Raw genomic sequence first — 14,640 nt, 5'->3', positions numbered from 1 at the left:
TCTGTCCAAACTGGACCAAGTCCTCGAGCTTCAAAATGGAATTCTAGGGTTCAAGGGCTCACAGACTCTGGAACAGAAAGGCCTTACCCTGGACAGGAGGTGCAGGAGGTGGGGCCCCAGGCCAGGGCTCCAGTTGTAGGCTGCAGTAGCTGGGCCAGGGACGTCAGCCTTCCCGGCAAGCCAAGTAAACCTCTGTCCCAAAGCAGGGCCTCTAGGGACCATGGGACCTGGGGTCTACTACATACCTGGCACATAGTAGGCGCCTGTGTAATATCTGAATAAAAACGGAGGCTCAGAGAGGGACAGGGACCTCCCATGGCCACAGAGCTCAAGATGGAATGAAAACTCTTTTTCCATATCGAGACATTTCCCAGGCCCTTCTGGGATGACCCTCCTGAGGTTAGGAAGTTCTTCTTAATACCTAACCTGAATTCTGGCTGTAACTGAGTCCATGTCCCTTTTCCTCCTTCTCTGACCGGAAAGGTCCGCGCTCCCCGTCTGCTGCCACCTGCAGGCTGATGTAGTCACTGCAGCGTTTGCCTTGACAGCCCCAGAAGTGTGTGACCTCAGGCAACTCCTCGACTTCTCTGGACCTCCGTTTCCCTTTGGGAAGCTGGGTGTGCCAGTCTGTGCCTTCTGGGGTGAAGGCGCTGGAGCTCTGAGTCAGGGGCTGTGGAGGCCACACCTCTTTCTCTCAGCTGCGGCACCCAAGGGTGGCCGGCGGGAAGGAGCTTGAACTGGGGCTCACTGATAACCTCCATCATCCCCTCCAAGCCTGCTAAGTCACTTCCGAGTCACACTGAGCTCTTTGTGACCCTGTAGCCCGCTGGGCTCTTCTGTCCATGGGATTCTCCAGGCAAGAGTACTGGAGTGGGTTGCCATTTCCTTCTCCAGGGGATCTTCCCAACCTGGGGATGAAACCCATGTCTCTTACACCTCCTGCATTGGCAGGCAGGGTTCTTAACCACTAGCACCACCTGGGAAGCCCTCCAAAGTGCCCCCACGTAAACACATACACAGAAGCAGAGTGTTGGCTTATAGATGCTGCTTCAGGACCGGTCCTGTTCATCCGGGCAGAGGTCACTCAGAGCACACCCACAGAGCCAGCCTGCCGCTCTGGCTGGAATCCTGCTCAGAGAAGACTCTGCTGGCCCTGGGGCAGAAGGGGTGCTGCAGGGCAGAGGGGCGGGGATCAGGGTTTGGGTGGGGAAAGGGGAACTTCCTGCTGGGTGTTGGGTTTCGGGCAGACCAACCTAACTGAACAAGGCAAAGTCTTGGGATTAGCTTTTGAAGTCTTTTCACTCAAAAATAAGGTCTGTTTTATGAAATTTCCCCTCCTCAAGTCCCAGCTGGATAGGCACGGCGGGCCAGGCCTCCTCGCTGTTGGGGTGGGGAGGGAGGCTGCCCAGCCGGGTCCCCACACTATCACACCCATGGGCCCACCATCAGCCACAAACATCTCTGTGGGGAGGCGGGGCCAGATGACACCCCCTCTTTGCACCTCAGTCCCCTCATCCGCATGCTGGGGGAGCTGCTGGAGCTGCCTGCCTTGCCCTTCTGATCGCTGCCAGGTTGTCAAGTGCTGCAGCAAACAGTTTCCAGTGAGGGGCTCTCACCAAGGCCGCTTCAGAGTCCACCTGCCTTGGCCCCTTCCTAACTCAGGGCCTAGGGGACGAGCTGGAGGAGGCGCTCTGTTTGTCCTGTGGACTTGTGAGAAGTCATGGGTCACCTGTGAGGGGAGGAGGGATGTTGGCACCTGCAGACGCCAGCTTCCCTGGTGTTCCAGCCACACCAGGGAGAGGACTCGCCAGCTGCCCTTGCCCAGACTGGTCTCTCTGGCCATTCCTGATGGAGCTGGAAGCAGGGATGCCAGGGAGCTGGGGTGGGGGTCTCCAAGACAGTGAGGTCAGTCCTGGTCCTGCCCCCAGGCCCTGCCCTCTTCCTCCTTGGCCATGGTGGGAGGGCTCCATTCTCTCCCACTGCACCCCCCACCTCCAATGCACACAGCCCTGGAGGTCTGGCACTAGGATCCTCTGACACATCTCAGAGCCCTATTATTGTAACAAATCAGTCAAAATTTCATGTTACAGTTAAATAGTATAGAAGATGGTTTACTGTACAAGCAAGTTGTGCATTAAAAACAAACACACCAAGCAAATTATAGTGCAAAGCAAGTTTCCATCCCTCCCCCACCCTCTTCCCAGCCCTGGGACAGTTTCACGGAAGGTATGCGTATAGCAGATATGAACACCTCAGCATGACAATATGTCACAACCAATCTGTACCCATCACCAATAGGCTTAATGGTACCCAAACCCCTCGTTCCCTTGTGCTTTCCGAGTCAGTGTGTTTGCCTCGTATGAGTTTAAAGCAGCCTTGTAAATAAGGACCCATTTTTACCAGCCCAAGCTGTCTGCACCCACCATGGGCATTAAAAAATAAGACTCAGCACGGCTGCCATCACTTTTAGTCGGGGACTGGGCAGGGGGCAAGGGGGCCAATTTATTTCTGGTCCCTGCCCCCAGCAGGGCTTGGATACCAGGAAGCGGGTAGTCATCTGGGGAGGGGGCTACAAAGTGCTGGGCCCTGGGGACCCAAGGGTGCCTCCCGTTGGGGCCTGGGGCCCGTCTACAACCACAGGGAACAGGAGAGAAGACACCAGGGCAGTGAATTTGTAGCTGCTTCCTGAGGAGAAGTGGGGAGCCCGCCACCCCCAGAACCTGTGCCCCGCCTGAGGGGGTCAGTGGAATCCCCCAGCAGCTGTTTTGAAGGGATGGAGATGTGCTTTTTTTCCAGTGAGGGCAGAACAAGACAAACTGCAGCAAGAGGGGGGCTGAGTAAGGCCACCGGGAGGACTTCCTAAGCTGCCTGAGCGTGCATCCCGCGTGCTTCTCCGGCGGTTGCTGCAGGCTGGCGTGACGGGCCGGCCAAGTGCTGTTATAGAGACAACCGCGGAGGGGCACCTCCACAGAAGATGGGGCCGAAAACTGTGACTAAATCCACATGCTGCCCAGTGCTTCTAAGAGTTCTCTTGTCCTTTTCCACTTGTGCCATTCTAGAATTAAAAAAAAAAAAAAACAAACCTCAGGCGTGTGTTTCTTATGCCTTTCTGGAACCAGGACACTTGGATGTGCCTAAACCTGGGGGCCAGGCCTGTGTTCCCATCTGCAAACTGTAGCACTTCCCGTGAACAGAGCAGGGGCTGAGGCTGCCAAGCCCTTCACAGCTCTCGTGATCTGCCGTCACTCAGCCACCGCGCCCCAGCTCACACCCTCTCCAACAAACGCCTGAAGAGCCACAGACGTGAGATTCCAGCCTTTCACCAGCACTTCCTTTGTTCCGCAGCAGGGTTACCCTTTAGTGGCAGCTGGTGGGATGCTGCTGAAGGAATGTGACATCTTGAGGAGGTTTTGCGGGGGGGAGGGGGTGGCTAACAATTCCACACCCTCCACAGGGTGGGGGGAGGATCATTCACTATCACGGGGCCTTTTCCTGTAAGGGACTGGGTGTCTGAAAACGTTTGAGAAACTTCTTTTTCTAAAATCGGCTTTAACAACTGGTTTTTTTCTTGTTCAAGACTGCTTTGGGGGCAGACTGGTTAAAGATGGAGGGTTGTATGCCAGAGGTTGGGAGGTTTGGCTGGGCCTTCTCAGGAGGCTGGGGGTCAGGGGTGTGTGCAGCTTGGCCGGACCTAGGTAGGACAGGGAGGCTGACATCTGACCCCATGATGACCCCTCACCTCAAGGCTTTCCGCTAGGACCTGTCTGGTCCTGGTGCTCTCTCCAAAAATGGCAACATGGAGACCAGCCTAGGGGAAAAGGGACCCTTCCCAGTCCCCACGGAGAGAAGAGAGGGCGAATGGCTTGAACTGGTAAAGTGCACGGAGGACCCGTCTGCAGGTGCCTGCCCGGGTTTTAGGGACCCGCTGCCACAGGCCAGCCTGCTCTGGGGCCCTGGGGCCGGGTCGGGGCCTCTTAGCTGCTACGACTTGTGGGGGAGCAGAGCTCGGGGAGAGGGGCGGGCCTGGGGTGTTCTCTTTCCATCTCTGCTAGTGATTCCCCGGGACCTCTGGAGGGGTTGCTTCCTCATCCATACCATGAGGAAGCCCCCGCTTTCAGGGCTGGGGGAACCTTCCAGTTGTGACTCAACTTGTGTAAATGCGGGGGGAGGGCTGGGCCCACAGGGTGACGGGTCTCTGAGGAAGGTGCCAGGGCGGAGGGAGGTCTTTCTAGGGCTCTGTGAATAAGAGGCTAAACCATGTGGGCAAATATCATCTCTCTTTGGGAAAGAGATGGTCTCTCTCCAGGGGGCCTGGGCCCCTGACAGCAGTGGGTGTAGCTGGGGACAGCCAGGTCACCCTGGGGTGGGGGCGGGAAGGTGGCAGGAGGGGACTTCTCCCATGGGGACGTGGGATGAGATGAACAGGATCTGGGCTGGGGTCAGGGTCCTGGGGGAGGTCCCCACCCCTCTGTACAAAGACGGGGCTCTGGGATGAGACGCTCTTAGAGTCGGCCCACCAGCTCTGGGCCGCTCCCCGGGACGGTGGACCTGGGGCCCACGACTGCCCCGGAGCGTTAAGTCCAGTTGGTGCCCTGAGCCTTGGAGCTGGGCCTGCCGCGTTCGTCTGGAAGGTTCTTGGGGGTCCCCCCCTACTACGCCGCTGGCGAGAGCTGTCCACTCCGCCGCAGGCGGTCAGTAGGGTCGCCACACGGCCTCCTCCAGGCGGCCGGGCGTGCTCAGCGCGGTGGGCGAGTTGCTGTGGCTGCCGTCGGCCTCCACGCCGTCGCTCTGGCCGCCCAGGCTGGGGTTCATGAGGTTGCCGGTGGCGACCGAGGCGGCGCTGCTGGTGCAGGAGGCCAGCATGCGGGTCGGGGAGCGGTCGCCCCCGCTGCTGCCGCCGCCGCCGCCAGCCACCATGGAGAACTGGTAGGAGCCCGAGGACGCGCCGTAGTAGAGGTGGTAGGGGGACGGGTTGGCCTGGAAGGGCCCGCTCTGGTTCTGCGGGGCCCCCGGGTAGGGCGGCGGGAGGTAGGTGTGGTGGAAGCGGCCGGTGGCTGGCATGCTGGCCACGCTGAGGCTGCTGATGCTGGTGCCCGAGGGCGTGGCGCTGTACGGGAAGGTGGCCGACATGGCCCCCGGGTAATGCATCCGGGGGTCGGAGAAGCGGCTCTCCGTGAGGGGCGGCAGGAAGGAGCGGTCGAACTGGCGGGGGTCGGAGAAGGGGTTCAGTTCCGAGGTGCCTGGCGGGGGTGGGGGTAGACAGCAAGGAGGACTGGTCAGTCGCAGCCCAACGCCCGCCCCCCGCCCTCGCCCCCGCCCCTGCCCCAGAGGACCCTTCTTCAAGAATGACCTCGGGAGACAGCCCTGGTTGGTCCAGGGGTTAAGAATTCGCCTGCCAGGGTAGGGGACGTGGGTTCGATCCCTGGTCCAGTAAGATCTCGCACGAGCAAGGCAACTGAGCCATTGGGCCATGGCTACCGAGCCCGTGCCCTGCCAACAAGAGAAGCCACTGTTGTAAGAAGCCTGCGCCCCAAAAGGAAGAACGACCCTCACTCGCCCCAACTGGAGAAATCCCACGGGCAGCAACGAAGACCCGAACATTTTAAAAATAAATTAACTTTTAAAGAAAGGAAAAAAAAAAAAAAAGGCCCTCAGGCTCTGGTTCATAGGCCCGTGTGGGGGACCCCCTGGTTCTAGACCTGGCTCTGCTCTGACCCTTCTGGGCTGCTAGGGGGCTGGAGCCTGCGGACTCCGAATCAAGCTCCCACCTGAGGACAGGTGAGAGCAGGTGTTTGGGCTGCGGGTGGCCGGGGGGTGCATGGAGAGGAGAGGGTAGGCTTGTCTCTCTCTTCCCGGAGTCCTCGTCTCAGCCTGGCCATGCAGACGTCCATCAAGGGGGTGAAGCTGGGCCCCCAGCTGGGCTGTTGGTGTCAGGGGCGCCCATGACGGGGCCAGCACTGGCCACCCAGCAGCCTGGCCTGGCAGCTCCTGCCTCCCTCTCTCCCTCTGGGTTAAGTAAGAGCTGGGAAGACCGTGGGTGTGAAGAGGGTCTCTGGTGGTCCTACGAGATAAGGAGTTAGCCCTGCTTTTTGCAGATAAAGGGAACAGGCGGAGAGAGAAAGATAGTTTCTCCTATATTGCACAACAGGGACTGGAGCTTGTCAGGGGCTTTCTGCTTTCTGCTCCCACTGGGATGTACCTGAGTGTGTGCCCCCGCCTCACCTCTCTGCCCAGCGGGGCTCAGCGAGGCTATAGGAGCCGTGTGGCCTGCATTTGAGGGGACTGTGTCCACAGCGGCTCCGTCCTTGCCTGCCACCAGGCCTCACCCTGGGCCTGTCATCTCCAGGGCTGCCCACAGGCTGGAGCTGCCTGGTGGCCAGACTAGGGTCACATGCCACCCTCACCTGCCTCCACAACAAAGTGAGACAGCAGATAGAGGCGTCTGGTGGCCTGGACTCTGTCCACATCGCAGAGAGACCCAGTGTCCAGCCCAAGCCCTGCCCTGACTCCCACAGGGGTTTGGCTCCAAGACGAGGGTATCCTGGCCTCTGCCTCACCTTTTGTAATCACAGACTCCCAAACCCTCAACTTCCCAAGAGGCATCAGGAACGAGTCCAAATCCCTTAGTAGGAAATCTGAGACTCAGAGAGGGTGAGGCACTTGCCGAAGGGTCACACAGCACCTTGGACCTGGCACGGAATCCTGGAGTTCTCGGTCCTGAGCACTTCCTTGTGCCTGAAGGGGTAGCTGTCTCATCTCTGAGGCAGCACATTGGAAGTCAACTGTATCGTTGCCAAGCTCAGATACAGATCTTGGTTCTGACACTGACTAGCTGTGTGTCCCTAGGCAAGTCACTTAACCTTTCTGTGCATCGGATTGTCCAACATGAAAAATGGAGACAATAACAGGCCCTAGGGATTTAATACATGCAAAGTGCTGACACTGGGCACAGAGCAGGGGCCTGATGAGGGCTTGTGCTGCCGCTGGCGCTGTAACACCTCCCGTTCTTGGCACCCAGGAAAACCGGCCCATTTGGGGCCCGGCAAAGACGAGCCCCTGACATCTGTCCTCCCTTGTACCTTGGTCACAGGGGTGACTCTGGGCAGCAAGTGTGGGGGCGGGGGTGGGTGAGCTCCCAGCAGCAGTTCCACTGGGAAGTCAGTCTGTCCCCAAGCCCTTTGTCCACCAAAGACTAGGGGCCAGAGAGGACTCGGGAGGTGCCCAGCCTTTCTCCTGGCCAGCTCCAGGCAGCCACTGCTTGCAGGGCCTGAGGCGTGGCTGGAATAAGAGCTGCAGGTGTCTCAGGCTTTGCTTTCCCCGATCTGCCTGAGGTGCTGTGTGGCCTCAGATAGCACTTGTAACCTCTCTGGGCTTTGGTGTCTTTCCGGCTCACCTGGGGACTGCTTCCTCAGCAGCAGGCTCTGGTCCTGGAAGTGGACCAGAATGCAATGTTGCGCCCAGGCTCCAGGTTGGGGAGATGGGGGGCAAGGGTCTGGAAGACTGGGGTCTTCTGGCACACCTGGTACCTTCCCTAACAGATCCCTTGACTGGTCAGTGCTGCCCCAAAGCCTAGGGGGTCAGGGGAGCCTGGCTTCCATCCTCACCTCCCAACCCCGGGGGAGAAGCCTTGCGGGCATCGCCTGGCACCCCCCGGAAGAGCCAAGCATGAGGCTAACAGCTTGCTCTGAGCTCAGGGAAGTGAGTGCTGCCCCTATGGCAGGAAGGCCTTTTTCCAAAACAAAGGGTACCCAAACAGGGACCCCAGGATGCGATGACAGGACCGCAGTCTGGGAAACACAGGTGATATGCTGGGTGGGCCTGAGTGTGTGTGGCCCTCGGGGGGTCCCGTGGGCTGAGGGCAGGCCTGCCTGGATCTGCCACCATCCCCTGCCGTCTCCCTCCCAGGGCAGGGTGGCGGGGTGAACATCTGCCCTCAGCACCCCTCAGCTCCTGCCCCCGCCAACCCCTCACCCCCCTCCAGCCCAGTAGCCCCAGGAAACCCGAGCTGGCCAGGCCGCTGTCGAGCAGCCAATCCCAACACTGGAAGGAAATGTTTATTTTCTTCTCCAAATTGCCCCAGCTGCTGCATGGTGGCTGAATGAGGCCTTTGAGCTGTGAGAAGCCCCCATTGTGGGCGGCCGCAGCCAGGGGGCTGGGGGCTGGGGTATGGGAGGGTTGGGGCCTCAGCACTGCTTGCCAGCGACCAAAGCTGGGGGTTCAAAGCTGTTAACAGGAACCAAGAGGAGTGGTGGGGGTGGCCTGAAGAGGACCCCCAGGGTGGAGTCTGAAGGCAGAGATCTGTCCCACCAGGAGGGGAGGGTCAGAAAGAGGGACTCCCCAAGCCTGGCTCTGCCAACACCCCCTTTGTGACAGATACCTCCTTCTTCCCACTTTAGAGGTGAGAAAACCGAGGCGCAGAGATGGGAAGCAACTTGCCTGAGATCACACAGCCAGTGCCTGGCAGAGCCGGAACTCCGAGCCAGGTCTATCCGACCGCAAAGGTCGGGCTCCTTCCCTGGTCTTGGATGTCAGAAGCCCTTCCTCTCACTCCAAAGAGGTGGGTGGGGTCAGCCGGTGTCCCACACAGGCCCTCCTCTCGTCCCAGGCCCGGGGAGGCAGGGCCTCTGCCTGCTGCTGGGCCAGGCCTGGCCCTCTGGGGCCCGACAGGGGTGAGAATGTCTGTCTCAGACTCCGTCAAGTGCTGATTCGCAAGCCATGTCCACACAGCTGGAAAGGAGAGAGGAGGGCTCTCCTTCCATGGGAGCTGCTGGCCAGGACATCACTCTTTGCCCACCTGCTGGGGTCCAGGGGTCCCTGGCTGGGCCCCAGTCCCGCCCAAGGCAGAAGCCTGGCAGACGTCTTAGACCACTTTACCTGCACAAAGCCTGGCCGGTGGGCTACGGAACACAGACAGCTTCTGGATAGGAGTGGGCATGAGCCCAAAAGGCCTCTCCCCGCCTCCTGAGCTCAAACCCCTCCACCCTGCGGTTCCCTGGGCTCAAGAGTTGCTAAGTGTCTCAAAGTGGACAGCCTCTGGCCCACAGCTGCAGGATGAGGGGGGGCACCTGTCCCTACCTTCGGGGCTCAGCAGGGCCAAGGCCCAGCTCCCCAGGCCAGAAGGGAGGAAATTTATCTTCACACCAGGGGGCTTCATCAAGTCCTTCAGTGTGGCATCATGCCTGGCACACACAGCCAGGGCTGAGGGCAGGGCCTCTTTTAACGGAGAGATCCAGTACGGACCCCCTTGGCCTGGGCCCTCAGAAGTACAGGAGGGGTCCCCAGGGCAGTGCTGTAGATGTTTTGAGTCTGGCCAATGATGGTCTATGTGACCCAAGGGTGGCCCTTCACCTCTGAAGCCTCAGTTTACTCATCTGCCAAATGGGATCTGACCAGGGTCTGGAGGGCCGAGAAAGGACGCACACTCGTAGCGCCTGACGGCAGCCAGCCCACCCAGCCCCGTCCAGCGCTGGGGATGAGCGCACTCCGTCCCCGCCTAGCTTGAGGGTCAGCTGTGCACTCAGCCCCCTGCACTCCCATCCTACTGGCCAAGAGAACCTGGAGAGCAATATTCATCATCCAACCATCCACGGAGCACCTGCTGCGGGCCAGGCCCTGTACACCTGGACAGCTCACCTGAGACCAGGGCTCCCACGTGCCTGCCACGTCCATCCGGCCACGGGGGAGAGGCTCCATCCCCCGCCTCCGCCCAGAGGCTGCCCTCCTCCTCCTCCCTGTCTGGGAAGTCTCTGGGTCGGTGGTGACCTTTCTTAGGCGAGAGTTCTGTGTCCCTCCAGGGTTACAACCTCACTTGACAAAGTTTGAGCACAGTGAGATCATCTGCACGTCACCCCAGGCCTGGGCAGAGGCACCCACCAACCACCTTGCTTTCAGATGAGAAAGGCGAGGTTTGGGGGCCCACCACATCCTCGGGAGACAGGTGTCTGTCTCAGGGTCTTGGGGCAGGTCCTGTTCAACTCGAACAGGCACGCTGGGGGACCAACAGCTATTTGGACCAATGGCTCCCCCAGGGAGCTCCTGGGGCAGGCAGGGAAGGGACTGTGTCTGTCTATTCACATTGATCCTTGAGGCCGGGCACTGTGATGGCACAGGGAGGGTGGCAGTATCTATTTGCTGAGTGAAGGAAGGAAGGGCTGAGCCCAGGAGCCGGCAGAGCAGGCCCTCAGAGCGGGACGAGTGTCGGAGCAAGTGGGCACCCGTGCTCCGTTGTAAGACCAGGGCGGTGCAGTCAAGGACCTTCCGATGAGTTTCTGGCCTGAAGCAGAGGGACCACGCCCAGGCCCCCGCCTCTCGTCCACCCCCGCCCCTCGTCCACCCCTGCCGCTGTTCCCGCTGGGTTACGTACCTTGGATGGGGGTCTGCGCCTGGCTGCTGAAGTGGCTGGTGGTGCTGAGCGAGCTCCGGGGGCTGGGCGTGCTAGGCGTCACCCGCATGCGCAGACGCTCCAGGTCGCCGAAGCGGTCCGTGAACGCCTTGGTCTGGTCCTCCAGCTTCTGCCGATGCCCTGCAGAGTATGGAGCCCATGAGGAGCTCATCCCCGAGAGTCTCGGGGCGGGGTGGGCGGGGGGAGGTGAGGTGGGCAGAAACTCCTCGCTCCATTGGGAAGTTCTCCCTGCGGTCTAACCTTAGGCCTCTGCAGGGAGAACCCACAGGCCACTACCAACCTCTTTTCTGAACAGTCAGTACGGGCCGCCCTGTGGCTGCCATGATCTTACCCTGACCTTTCGATGCCACAGGTGAGGCTCAGAGAGGTTCCAGGCCACACAGCCAGTAAGTTGTAGAGTCAAGATCTGAACTTGGGAGTTCAACTCAAAGCCTGAGACCTACACCTCTATGCTACACTTTTTAAAAAATATTTACTTTTACTTATTTATCTGGCTGTGTCAGGTCTTAGTAGGGGCATGTGGGACCTAGTTCCCTGACTAGGGATCGAACTCTGGCCCCTGCATTGCAAGTGTGGAGTCTTAGCCGCTGGACCACCAGGGAAGTCCCTATGTTACACTTTTTGGCAGAAGGGAAATCTGAGGCAACAGGCATGCATAGGGGCTCAGGCAGGCTCCGTGGGAGGCAAGGAGAGAACACGGGGATGGTACCACTCTCTGCCCCCAGCATTCCCTGCCCCCGCCCCCAGTACTTCCATCTGCAGGAGGGATGAGAGAAGGCCCAGAATGGGAATGCTGGCTCCTCCAGTCCAGAGCCACAGCTACCTGGGAATCCCTAGCACATGCCTTCTCCCCTCTGGGCCTCAGACAGGAGGGGAAATTCACCAGGATGCCAGCAAGTGCTGCGGGCACTGTGTGAAGGGCCGGACTCCCATCTTTGTCCAGAAGCTGGAGACAAGGGGATCAGTGCACCTGCCTGGGGCGCTGAGCTTGGAGAAACTACAGGCGTTTTCCAGGATCCTTCTGCCGTTACCACATAAGAAGGACCCCAGCCTCGTCTCCAAGGCCCTGGAGGAGCTGGCCCTGGAGGGTCAAGATGGCCATGCTCCTGCCTTTAAGCAGCCAATCAAGGCCACCCTCAAGCCTTCTTGAATGACATCAGGCTTACAGGGACCACCCTGTCACACACACACACGCACAACTTTTTCAATTACTCATTTTACATTTCACAAGCAACACGTGAATATCTACAAAAAGCAAAGCATTACAGGTAAGGCTAATTAATGGCTCCTCTGACCCACCCTAAATCCTGCCCAGAAATCCTCACGTGATCAGTTTGGAGGTCTTTCTTTCCAGGCCATTTTTAGGGTTTCATGTGCACGGAAAACACAGAGCAAGTTTCTCATGGAACTTTCTTGAATGGTCTCAGCCTGGTTGTAACGTACTGTAACTTGCTCTTCCACAGCCCACCTGGGAGGGGGGCCCTCAATTTCCTTATCTGACACATGGAGAGAGTACCCCAGCCTCAGAGAAACACCAGAGTTCCTGCGAAACCTCGGAAGCCCACCCCGGGGCATGGTGAGGAGCCATAAGTGGGGCCAGAGTGGCCTCGCTGAGCCCATGTGTGACCCACGTTCCTGCTGAGGCAGGCAGGCTGGCCTGGTCCTCTTTCTATAAGACAACAGAACTGCGGCTCAGAGAGGTAAAGAGGCTTGCCTGATGTCACACAGCGAGGAAGTGGGGAGGATTTTCTAGACCTGGGATTCTTGGAAAAGAAGCGTGGGGAATGGGCTGGGGGAGAGCAGAAGGCTCGCCTGAGTCCTGGGGTCTGCAGTGACATGAGGAATTTTCTAGCTTTACAGAGAAAGAAGACAGTCTCAGAATATGGCACCTGGGTGGGGTGGCGTGGGAAAGTGTGACGGGACCCTTCACTGCTGTTGGGAATGAGGGGACAGAGCTGGAGGCTGCAGAATGGGCTTGATTCTTGATTTTCAAAATGAGGGGGCAATGGATTATGGTACCCACAGACCCCCAGGTTGGCTCCACACCCCTGCCACCAGCTCACATAGGCATCTGAGAGCCCCGAGGAATGGAACTGGTTGTCCTGGGGGCCACAGTGGGCTCAGCAAGCCACCAAGAACCAGGGAACCCAATTTCTCCTCCAGGGAGGCCCCAGGCCTGGGCCCATGGGACACGTGGCAGCCAAAATGAGACCACTTGACACCATCCAGGCCCCACTATTGCCTCCCAGGACCCCTGGAAACAGGAAAAAAGTGGGCTGGGGTGAGTTTGGCTGGAGCTGAGGCTGCAAACTCAGATGCCTAAGAGGACCAGGCAAGTCTCATAGATGAGGCAGATGGGATGGGTGGGACTGGGGCAGACTGGAGAGGGTGGGCCTTGTAGAAGGGGCAGTTGCCATCCAGGCCAGCTAACTGGTGCCCTGATGAAGGTGTGCCCAGTGTTGCCAGAGTTTCCAATTTACCAGAAGCGATAAACCTGCTTTTCTGTGAAATCTCCCATATTTTATATGTTGGCGATTAACCCAAATATTGAAAAATGAAAGTGGCTCAGTCATGTCCGACTCTTTGCGACCCCATGGACTACACAGTCCATGGAGTTCTCCAGGCCAGAATACTGGAGTGGGTAGCCATTCCCTTCTCTAGGGGATCTTAACCGCCCCAGGAATTGAACCAGTGTTTCCTGCATTGCAGGCAGATTCTTTACCAGCTCAGCCACCAGGGAAGCCCGGTATACTAAAAACAACAACAATAACAAAATAACCCATTTGGCAGAATGTGTCCTGCTCAGGGGTTGCCAGTTTGCAGCCTGCAAGTTTGAGGTTTCATTTTCTGGTTGGCTGTCTGACGTGAGCCACTGAGGACTGACTAAAGGATATCCTTGGGGACAGGGTCTCTAGGGGAGTGCCACGGGGCTCAGCCTTGGTCCTGGCAGGCCTTGGAGGGCATGCTCTTGCCCTGGCTGCTGCGGCCACTGGAGACAGCAGGGTGATGTGGATGAGCTGGATCACGAAAGCATTCAGAACAATCTCAACAGGCAGGAAGCCGGATGGATAGATGTGGAGACCGCAGACTGACCTGACAGCAGCTCGGGTGCAAAGGATCCGGGTGTCTTAGTCAACCACAAGCTTGAAGTGAGCCAATGGGGCTACACAAAAGCTGGTGCAAAACCTCAGGCCTTGCTGTTATTGTCGCTGGCGGATAACGTCCCGTTTCTGAGTCACACTGAGTACATAGTGTTTATAGAGACGCCTGTGGGCCGGTGGAAGGAGGGCGGGGTTCACAGCCCGCCTGGGTTCAAGGATCGCCCGCAGCCTGGTAGCCTTGCTTGAGTCACACCCCTTTCCCCCACCCCAAGCCACAGTGGGAGGGCCACACGGTGCCCTTGCGGGTAGTGGTGCTGACCAAACAAGGTCTCTGGACGCTCTCCACCACCCCTCCTGCCAGGTCACTGTCCTCTGCATGGTCACTTCTACCCCAGCTCATGCCAAGGGAGGCAGGATTATCATCTCCACATGCAGGCCAGAACACTGAGGCCAGGACAGTGAGTCCTGTCTGGGACACAAAGCCAGGCCTGCTGAGCCAGCGTCAGCACCCAGACCCCTGACCCCAAGTCCAGTGCTCCTTCTCTGGACACTTCCCTTTTTTCCCCATTGTACAGATGGGACCACTGAGGCTTCAAGATGAACCCTACGCTAAGTGACTGGTCTGGGATATAAAGCAGGTGGTGTGGTCCCGGAGCACACGCTCCAACCACGTGCTACCCTGCCCTTGCGAAGGGCAGACTTCCTGGAGAGGAGTTTTCACAGCACGTGGGGAACCACTTCCGTGTTGCTGTGGAACCCCTGAGTCAAGGCCTGAGAGGGGCGAAGGGGAGTCCAGGCGGCTCCATGGGGCCAGGGCGCCAGAGAGTCTCAAAGCCACGGGGCCCCGGCCTTCACAGTGGGAGCAGAACGGAACTCCCTGTGCCCGAGGAAAGAAGATGGGCCTTCAGAATAGACCTCTTTCATTCGGCCGCCCACAGTGAGGGCTGGGGGCAGGGAGTCCTGGCCCAGTTCACCGGGTCACCTGGGGCACAGCTCTTTCAGGCTAGGACTCAGTTTCCCCTCTGTACACACTGCTCCCCGAGGCCTCTCCAGCTTCGAAAGTGCCTGACTTAAGACTGCAAGAACTAGCCACTGGCCAGGAAGCGGCCCCAGAAGGAAGGGAGGCAGGGGTTTCTG

General features: G+C 58.8%; 1 protein-coding gene across 2 annotated transcripts in view; it reads right to left on the bottom strand.

Moving 5' to 3' along the window:
• Positions 1-2,084: 2,084 nt before the first annotated feature.
• RUNX3 (RUNX family transcription factor 3) overlaps positions 2,085-14,640 on the bottom strand; it is a 65,354-nt gene continuing 52,798 nt past the window's right edge. Inside the window, exons 5-6 of one of the 2 annotated variants that reach the window (XM_081580608.1) lie at positions 10,364-10,522; positions 2,085-5,240 (exon numbers count right to left, since the gene is read on the bottom strand). In XM_081580608.1, the coding sequence (XP_081436734.1) occupies positions 4,693-5,240; positions 10,364-10,522 (707 nt within the window). In that variant the 3' untranslated portion in view covers positions 2,085-4,692. The remainder of the gene's footprint in view (positions 5,241-10,363; positions 10,523-14,640) is intronic. The other variant, XM_081580609.1, reaches the window with a different exon arrangement.

Source organism: Giraffa tippelskirchi, chromosome 3 (assembly GCF_054371585.1).
Source record: "Giraffa tippelskirchi isolate mGirTip1 chromosome 3, T2T-mGirTip1v1.2.pri, whole genome shotgun sequence".
Classification (NCBI taxonomy): Eukaryota; Metazoa; Chordata; class Mammalia; order Artiodactyla; family Giraffidae; genus Giraffa; species Giraffa tippelskirchi.
The sequence above is the reverse complement of the archived record's forward strand: the minus strand, read 5'-3'. Positions and strand labels throughout refer to the sequence as shown.